The sequence below is a fragment of the Daucus carota genome, chromosome 1 (assembly GCF_001625215.2).
Source record: "Daucus carota subsp. sativus chromosome 1, DH1 v3.0, whole genome shotgun sequence".
NCBI classification, from domain to species: Eukaryota; Viridiplantae; Streptophyta; class Magnoliopsida; order Apiales; family Apiaceae; genus Daucus; species Daucus carota.
The window spans coordinates 4,801,001-4,810,847 of NC_030381.2; the positions used below are offsets into that span (position 1 = coordinate 4,801,001).

General features: G+C 34.9%; 2 protein-coding genes across 3 annotated transcripts; both read right to left on the reverse strand.

The window, feature by feature from the left end:
- Window positions 1–422: 422 nt before the first annotated feature.
- LOC108216578 (uncharacterized) lies at window positions 423–4,541 on the reverse strand. The gene is made up of 3 exons (XM_017389375.2): window positions 4,122–4,541; window positions 2,288–2,686; window positions 423–1,835 (listed from the first exon to the last, which is right to left on the reverse strand). Exons 1-3 carry the CDS (start codon window positions 4,539–4,541, stop codon window positions 423–425), a joined length of 2,232 nt encoding a protein of 743 aa, XP_017244864.2.
- Window positions 1,697–9,645, reverse strand: LOC108205045 (disease resistance protein At4g27190-like). Of its 2 annotated transcripts, XM_017374804.2 has the most exons (4): window positions 6,527–9,645; window positions 4,122–4,697; window positions 2,224–2,686; window positions 1,697–1,835 (listed from the first exon to the last, which is right to left on the reverse strand). In XM_017374804.2, the coding sequence occupies exons 1-2, from the start codon at window positions 9,263–9,265 to the stop codon at window positions 4,635–4,637; spliced, it is 2,802 nt and encodes a 933-aa protein (XP_017230293.2). In that variant the 5' UTR covers window positions 9,266–9,645; the 3' UTR covers window positions 1,697–1,835; window positions 2,224–2,686; window positions 4,122–4,634. The 2 variants fall into 2 exon arrangements, with proteins under 2 accessions (XP_017230293.2, XP_017230294.2); XM_017374805.2 differs by lacking the exon at window positions 1,697–1,835 and having other exon boundaries at window positions 2,057–2,686.
- Window positions 9,646–9,847: the final 202 nt, after the last annotated feature.

The window sequence follows — 9,847 nt, forward strand, 5'->3', positions numbered from 1 at the left end:
GATTAGAGGTTTGTGATTGTGTCTAAAAAAATACAAACAGTTAGTTCAAACAGCTAACTACCAAACAGATTTAGACAAAACAGCTAATCTAAATCCGCTAGTCAAAACAGCTAATTAAATCCGCTAGTCAAAACAGCTAATGAATCCGCTATCAGCTAACCGCTAACAGCTAATTCCCAAACAGGGCCTAGGAAATGGAGTTCAGGAAGATGGGCTCTTATTACTTTTTAAAATAATCATGTACATTATGAAATCTAATTTAAATATAATATAATTTTAAATATTTTGTGCAATTTGACTTTCGTCATATTAATCAGATATTTATACTTTACGATGGAAATCAAACTCCAATATAACATTGCAATAAGGTAGAATTTACACCAAATAAATAATGACACCAAATAATAGACCTGTTAACTGCTTCAAATAGGCTCTATAAATAGCCTCTTTATGTAGTCATTGAGATCTGGAACTTCTTCACGTTTATCCCCGTCAGTCCTTACATATCCGTTTCCTGTACTTGTATTCAAACAAGTGAAATTCTTTGCCCTGGGACACCCAACCAGACTGAAATACTTTACTAGGGGCATATTGAAAACATAGCTTTCATCGCGACTAAAACTTTTGAGGTTTGGCAGATTTTCAAGTTTAATAAGCTCGAGTCGAGGGAGTGTAATAGTCTTGTCATTTGTGTCGTCACCCCTTGCATCTTCCACAACGACTTCTAACAATATGCAATTTAAGACTGTCAAATACTGAAGTTTTAGGAGATTCCTGAAAACAGAGCAAGTGAAGAGAGTAGAGAATCCACAGTTATCAACTTTTATGTTCCACAAAGCCGGCATATAGCAGTCATAATTTGCACCGTGGATGAAACTTTTGAGGTCTGGCAAATTTATAAGTTCAAGTGTGTCGAGTTTTGAGAGTGAGATAATATCTTCACTCATACCAGAAGTTTCATCTCCCCTTGCATACTCAAAGATGCCTTCCAACATTCTGCAATCCCGTACTTTTAATTCTCTTAGACTCCGTAGACTTCCAAAGCCTGCTGAGCACATGAAAAGAGAAGAGAGTCCACAATTAATAACTGAAACATATAATAAATTTGGCAGAAGTAGGCACTCATGATTTGCACTGTAGATAAAACTCTTTAGCTTTGGTAAATCTTTAAGAACAACTCTTTCCAGTTGAGAGAGTGTAATAGTCTTCTTGTTCATGCCAGAAACCTCATCACTCCTAATATCCTCCACAATTTCTTCCAAATGAGCACAGCTTGATATATTCAAAAATGCGAGACTTGTCAACTCTGAGAATGAAAAAAGATTAGAGAGTCCACAATCCTCAACTTCCACTTTCTTTAAAGACGGGACATGGCACCCATAATTTGCTCCATGAATAATACTTTTCAGCTTTGGTAAATCCTTTAGAACAACTCTCTCCAGGTGAGAGAGCGTGATAGTCTTCTTATTCATGCCAGACATTTTGTCATCCTCCGCAATTTCCTCCAAGAAAGCACAATCTGAAATTTCTATTTCTTGGAGATGTTGTAGACTTCTAAAGCCTGAGAATGTGAAAAGAGCAGAGCCTCCCGAGTATCTGAGAACTCTAAGCACCTTCAACCTTTGGAACTGTAAAGATTTGAGCTCATGCCACCAACATCCATTCAGAATGAGTGTTTCCAAATTATGTAATCGAGGTTGCCATGCAGACGGAAGTTGTATCTCCTCATCACAACTTATTTTCAAGCTCTTTAGTTGGCTGCTGAACTCTATCAATTCCAGCTTAATTTCCTCACAACTGCTAATTTCAAGTTTTACTAAGTTTGGGAGTTCAACCTACAAAATAAATGCCATTCATTTGTCAACTTGACAGAGAGAACGTCTACATGCACCTTCATTAGTCATGCATTATATATTTGAACACGCAATGCAAGTTTCATGTGATTTTCCGGAACCATTTATAATATATTGAATTGAGTTGACTCTTATTTGTATGGAGTTTGATACTTCCTGAGCATCCACGTTGTGACCTAACAAATCACATTTAAAACACAATGTTCTTAAACAATTGATTTCTTGATGTTAATTTCGTGCTGTACAAAGATGCATTTAGTGAAAAGAATTTTGTATGGCAAGGTTTTGACCAACCGACTGATACTTATCTTCCTGAAATGAAGCTTGGCTGGAACAAGAAGACATGAAAACACGGATCAAACATGCCAACCTCAAAGAATGGAGTTTTGGGAGATTCCTGAAAACAGAGCACGTGAAGAGAGTAGAGAATTCACAGTTATCATCAAGAGCGTGATAGTCTTCTTATTGATGCCAGATATTTTGTCATCCTCAGTAATTTCTTCCAAGAAAGCACAATCTGAAATTTCTAGTTGTCGGAGTTGTTGTAGACTTCTAAAGCCTGAGAATGTGAAAAGAGCAGCGCCTCCAGAGTATCTGCGAACTTTAAGCACCTTCAGCACTGGGAACTGTAAAGATTTGAGCTCATGCGACCAACACCCACTCAAAAAGAGTGTTTCCAGATTATGTAATCGAGGTTGCCATGTAGACGGAAGTTGCATCTCCTCATCACAACTTATATACAACCTCTTTAGTTGGCTGCTGAACTCTATCAATTCCAGCTTAATTTCCTTGCAACTGCGAATTCCAAGTTTCACTACATTTGGAAATTCAACCTGCAAAATAAATATTTTTCATTTTGTCAACTTTACGCTGAGAACGTTTCTTTTATTTTCTTGATAATAATAATATTATAAATAGATAATTTATAATTTGATTTGTGGTACTCTTTTATACATCTTATTTTTAAAATAAATAAAATTATATATTAATAATGAGAGGCTTAAACTTAACTTGTTATAGAAAGTTTTCATCTAACCAATACAAAGATATATAATATCATTTTTTTCTAAATAGAGAAATAATAAATATGAAAAATATAATTTGTGATTAAATATTAGAATTGTAAAATTATCATGATTAACATATATTAATATAAGAAAAACATCCACGTGATACTTTCACTACTCATTTATCATATATAAAAAAATATTATAAATGCTAAATATCTAAGAGAAAATATATTCAATCGATTAATAGATGTTCTAATACAAAAATATCTTACTAATAAAATGATGTTTAATTATATTATAAACAAAAAATTATAAAATTAGATTCAAGCTATTTTAGGTGCTCTATATAGTTAAAACTAATAATTATATTTATTTTTATGATTTCCATTTCAGTTATTTCTTTTTAAATAATTATTATATAATTTTTAGGAATTATATTTCTTATTTGTTCTAATTTTTTGTTACTTGTTAATAGGAATTCTATAAATCTTTTAACTTTTAGTTGAAAATAAGAATTTCATTTCATTTTATTAGCTTTTATGTTGTGAGGGAGAAAAATTTATATTTCTTTTTCGGTTCCTATTTGTTAGCTTTTATTATACTAATGACAGTTGATTTAATAATATAATCATTATTTTTTCATAAAATTAAAATTTAATTATTAACTTTAAATTTTGTGAATATTAATAATTATAATATTATAATCAGACAATCAATTTTAAAAACAACTTTTTTATCAATAAAACTATATAACATAACTACATTATTTAATTTCTATAATGAAATAGAGGAGCAAGTTTACATATTTTTCTAGTAAGCGTATAAACCTCTTTATAAAATAATTTATTGGTTCCAACTATAATCTAATTATTAGATTAAAAGTTACTTAATCAAGAAAAAATTACCTTTTCAACATTCACCTGAAAAATTATTATTTCAACATTAATTTGGCCCATTCCACCTACACTTTTCTCCATTTTTCTCTTGGAGAGCAGTAACATAAAAATATATAAAGAGTGGTGTTGTGTGCACAAAATTGTGTGCGAAAATTTTGTATGTGATAATTAATGTGCTGAGTTTTAATTGAGGTTGTTGATGTAAATACAGGCTCTATTTAATTAAAACTCACCACATGTCATTTTGTACAAAATTTTTGACACATTTATATGCACCAAGCACTGCTAACATAAAAAATTGAAGAAATGAATATAAATATAGTACACATAAAAAATTGAAGAAACGAATATAAATATAGTACCTTGCAGGTATCAATTTCCTCACCACAAAAGCTGGTCAAGTTTGGCAAAAGCTCTAACCGTAAACACGTCAATTCTGGAAAGACTAGGGCATCATTGATTTCTCCTTGTTTAGCTTCCCCCACGATCCTTTTCATCTTCTTGCATTTTCTTACAATAATTTCCTCAAGGTGCATAACATCTCTGGGAACCACGTTTGTAAGGCTATGACAATCGTTTATTTCTAGTTTTTTGAGATTTGGATACAGGTTCCCTGACTTCAACCCTGTCTCCGCTAAACAAGGCAATTCATTCAGATACAAATGTCTTAAAGCTGGCAAGCCGCATACATCGATGTTGCTTGCATCTGTGCCCACTCCGGAGATCAATGAACTACAATCACTTATTCTTAAGAATTGCAGATTCGATAGCTTATGCAACATGACAACTGGAATTATTGTTTCCGATCTACTAAAGCCTTGTACTGAGATGCTTGTTAGTTTGCAAAAAGAGGATTCGCAGTTGTAATCCCTCTCCTAAATATCACTTGTATCTTTTACATTTTTGATTTTCAAATCTTTCAATGAAGGGAATTCAACCTGTTAATAATTCAACACCAAAATTCACTGTTATCCTACTACAAACTTTGGAACTTAAATGCATAGGCATAAAACACAAATGGAATTTATTTAAATTTTGTAGACAGAGATATATAGTAATAATTAAATTCAAACTATTATATAAAATCATAAAATACACATAACCAATTGTGCGTGACATTACCCACCACTCCGCAACCATGTCTGACCCACTCAATCTAATACGACCCACTAGAGCCTCGTTAAGACGGCTCTCAATTATGCTCTAGACATGCACAAAATGACAAAAACAAACGCTTAATCTTTCCGGTCCCACCCAGACCCCAACTATACCCATCTGGGGAGCCACAATCGGGCTATTCACGAACCGAGCCAAGCCAAGCCGGGTTAATTTTTTTCTGATGAGCCGAGTTTTAAGTTTTTTTCCTGACGAGCCGAACTTTTTTATCGAACAAAAATTGTGTTCGAACTCGAGCTCATTAACTTGTTCGCGAACAAATACAAGCCAAGCCGAGCCGAGCCAGAAAAAAATAAGGTCAAACCGCTAGTTGATGCTTAAAATAGCTAACCAAATAATTTTTTTTTCTAAAACTTTGGTTATTTCACTAAAGGCTTAATGACCTTTTAGCCTTCGAAGTATGAGTGGAAATTCTGATGCGGCCTCGTAGTTTAAAAACGTACCTTTCGACCCTCAAAGTATCTTTGTCGTACCTTTTAGCCCTTTTTAAAAATACCGGTATAAATCAGAGGATAAACTTGACAATTCATATCCGGGGTAAAGTTTGGGTGTACCTTTTAACCCTTAAAGTATACATCTCGTTCCTTTTAACCCCTAAAGAATACATTAAAATACATTAGATCTTCCTTTTAACCCTTAATGTTTAATGCCCCTTTTAACCCTCACGTGTGAAATATCAACTTTGTCCACCCTGTTATATACCGATATACGCCATAAGGGTTAAAAGGTATGACAAAAATACATTGATGGTCGAAAGATACGTTTTTAAACTTCGAGGCCACATCGGAACTTCCACCCAAACTTCAAGGGCTAAAAGGTCATTAAGCCTTCACTAAAATGTATATATGTTAACATTCATACGGTTGGATCGGTAAAAAAATATTTTTTAAAATATGGAAACACCAAATTAGGATTAAACACTAGTTAGCGGTACTAGTCAAACCTCTACTTGATTGTTAAAATAGCAATACAAATAAAATTATTATTTCCCGAAACTTTGGTTACATCACTAAAATCTATAGATATATTACATATTGAATTCTGATTTCAATATAACACACACACACATATATATATTATAAAAAACCCCAAAAAATATTACATTTTTCGAGTTTTAACAAGCCGAACTCGAGTCGAACAAGCTTGAGCCGAACATACTAAAAGCTCGGCTCGAGCTCATTTTCTTAACGAACTATTTTTTGTGTTCGAGCTCGAGCTCTTAACGAGCCGAGCTCGAGTTTATTCGCGAACAGCTCGGTTCGTTAAACACCCCTAACCACAACCCTACACATCCTTTTTAAAACATTAAAAATATTAAATTATAACTTTTACAATATTAATTTATAAGATATAAACAACTATAAAATGAAAAATGATAATTACATTATATTTGATATAAAATTATTCAAGTTATATAACTATAATAAATAAATATAATAAAAAAATTAATCATTTAAGATTTAACCGTTATTTGCACATAATATCTATTTTGTTTAAATTTTGATATGTAATTATTAAACAACCAAAATATTAATAAAAATAAGTGCTTCAAGGATGACTAGAAAAGCAAAGGGTGGAGCCGGGAGCGTACCATATTATGGAATAGAGGTTGAAACTGAGCAGAGGGCTGCATCATGGCGTCTTTATTTTCACTGCAGAAGCTGCTGAGTCTCGGCACTTTGCTTAGCTCCAATTCTTCTAAATTGGGAAAGTGTATGATATCTCCCTTGCTTGAGCCATCATTCATTACTATTGCTTCCATCGCAGGGCAATTTCTTATTATCAACTTTTGCAGCTGGGTGAGACATTTTGCAACAGAGTTGCAGAAGAGGTATCTTAAACCGGAGCATTTTTTAATTTCTAAACAGGTTAGATTAGAAAAAGATGTCTGCTGGCTATGCTGAATCTCACCCTGTGACATCCTTGCTAGATACTCCATTTTGTTACATTCTTCGATGTAAAGCTTTCTCAATTCTGTGAATGCTTCCCGGTTGCTATCGAAGATATTACTGATCACATTAATATCAGTGCGCTTCAAACTCACATATTCAGCCTTCTTTATCAGACTATTCAAGCTTTCTTCATGATAGTCTTCCAATTCAACCGATGTCTTGTAAGACAGATCTGCATTTTCAAAACCTAACCAACGCTGACGTACACTTATATTAAATAATTTTAGCTTATGAAAAATATTTGAATTTTGAAGAGGTTCAGATATTTTAAATTGTATCTGCAAACTTTTCAAGTGGGTTAGATTATTAATCTCGGCCAAAATGGGTTTAGCAACAGCAGAGCTATCATCACGCCAAATCTCAAAGCCATGGGGTATATGCAATTCTTCAAGTCTGGATAGGCTGGAAATGGTATTTGGCATGATTCTCAATCCTTCCCCCGTAATTTCTAGCTTTTGAAGGTATTTCAGCTTTGATAAATCCAGAGGATCTAGAAAAATACCATACAAAATGCAAAGAGTTTGTAGGTTTTCAGGAAAAAAGCCAACATTTTTGTTGTTAATGTGAGTCACCTGACTCAGGTCACAACAATCTAAAACCAACGTCCTTAGTTTACCCAAGGATTGAAGAGTAGTGAACGGAAGCTTTGGAGGATAACTGAGACCACCTTCAACATATAAAAATCTCAGATTCGAAGACATGCTGAAAAATCTGCCCTCGAGTGCAAAGGCTGAAAAATCTATATCATTTTTGCATAGTATCCACAAGCTATGCAGATTTGGGAATACAAGATCATCAGGGATATGAATATTATTACCATCCAGATCTAGACGTAAATATTTGGTAGTCTCAACATCAGCAACATCAAGCAACTGCACGTCACATTTTACCTGTGAAAATGCAAATTTTGGATCTTTGAACGCTATAGATCTCCCTACAGCTCTGATGAGGTCATGAAGTTTGATCCTATCATCTTTTTTACAATCGAGCAACAAAGAAGATGATCTGAGAGTATCAACCATTGATAGTACCCTAGATTCCCCAGATACAAGCTGTGACCCGGTTGCCAACCGGATAAGCTTCGAGATCGGGATGTCAGCATCTTCGTTGAACAAGCAGCACAAAAAGAGACATGACTTTGCATCGTCTGGCAATTGATCGATACTCAATTTTACACAAAAATATACTTCTCGATCTATTCCAGAAATCTTTTCAAAGCTACCCTTCTCAAGTTGTTCAAGTGCATCCTCCCATGAACTGAGAGATTTGAATTTCAAGGCTTTACCGACTGCATGAATTAGGAGTGGTAAACCCTTGCATTTTTTACACACATTTTTTGCCAGAGATTCTTCCTGCAAAGAATTAAATCGAGCAGTACCGACCACTGCGCTAAACTGATCCCACGCTTCATCATTTGACAGGGGTTTGATCTTTACAGGAGTCTTGCAATTGTTATGCAAGCATGCATCTTTCTCCCGAGATGTCAAGAGAATCTTGGAACCCATAGGACTCTTTCCATCACCACATGGAATTCCAATAACATCCAGAGGAATTTCCTTCCATACATCGTCGAGTATGACGAGTGTCTTGCCTGCATTCAATAAACATTGCTTCAGCTGAGAGGCTCTGCTTTCCGCATTATCTTTCGAATCAAAGGTGCAACCAAGATGCCCAGCAATCTGTTCCTGTAGCTGTATCACATCCAGAATTTCATTACCCACGTTCCCTCTCGTGACCTTGTTAAAGATCTTCTTCTCCTTGGCTTCTTTCCATAGTTGTTCCATCATCCTGGTTTTCCCTACTCCGGGCATTCCATATATACCAAGGATCAGAGAGCTATCTGTGGTCAACGCTTGCCATAGCTCCGCATAAGCATCTTTCCTGGATTGAAAATCCTGGAACTCTGTAGTACTTTTTGGTAAATTTTCATTTGGCGCAGGATGTGCAATTTCATCAGCCAAGAGCTCCTTTCCCGAATTAATGAGCTCAGTCAGCCTCTCTGTCTTCTTCACCGCCTCTCTGCCGAGTCGAAACCGAGAGACAGGGTTAGGAATAGGCAGACACTGAATGAACCTCCATGAATGTCTGTTTTTGTATCTTTCTGCAAACTCTTGGGCACTCTCCTTGATTTCTTCAGCCTCTTTCTGCCACTTGAATACACGATCCTCCATAATTTTACCATTAGCTCTTTCTGCAGCAACTTTTGTGGACACCCTTTCCTCCTCAGTGTTAGCTTTTTCGACTTGGGAGTCGAGAGTCTTGACAAGATCCTTGTAACAGAACATGTAACGGAATCCACGGAAGATGGTGTCAACTGCAGCATCAGATATTCTGTCCACAAGTTTCCCCACGAATGGAATGTCAGATAAACCAACCATGATTCTTACTTGCTTCTAATTTTTTTTCCTGTAATTGTGTAACAAGATGCAGTAGAACAACTTAAAATGCAATTAAAGAATAAGAGGGGAGAAGAAAAGGAGCAAACGGAACAGGAAGTCAAGCTGAGCAGTTGAATAGTAAGGGAGCAGAAGAGCAGCAAGAATGAGTGGTGGATACACTGCGTTATCTTGTAATATGACAATACAAACAAACAAAGATGAGAGTTTGATTCTATGAGTTGAAATTTCAAAGCTACTTTAAATCAAATAGTAAAATTAAAAGATGCACAGTGGAAAACTTTGCTGGACAATAATTCTCCCAACATTATTGAGTTTCAAAAGGTATAATTTAAGTAAGGATTGGATCCCTAAGACACATATATAATTAAGTAGCATACGTTTGCCGGAGAAAAATTTATGAAAAATTACTTCTAGGTTTCACGTCCAACGCTTTTTTCACAATGAACATATGCTACTATTATATGTTCTGGACTACCCTTTAAGTAAATGGTGGACCAATTGAGTTTCAGAAAGCATCAATCTAAGTAAATGGGTGGACCAAAAAAGCTCCGCGGCAGCCTT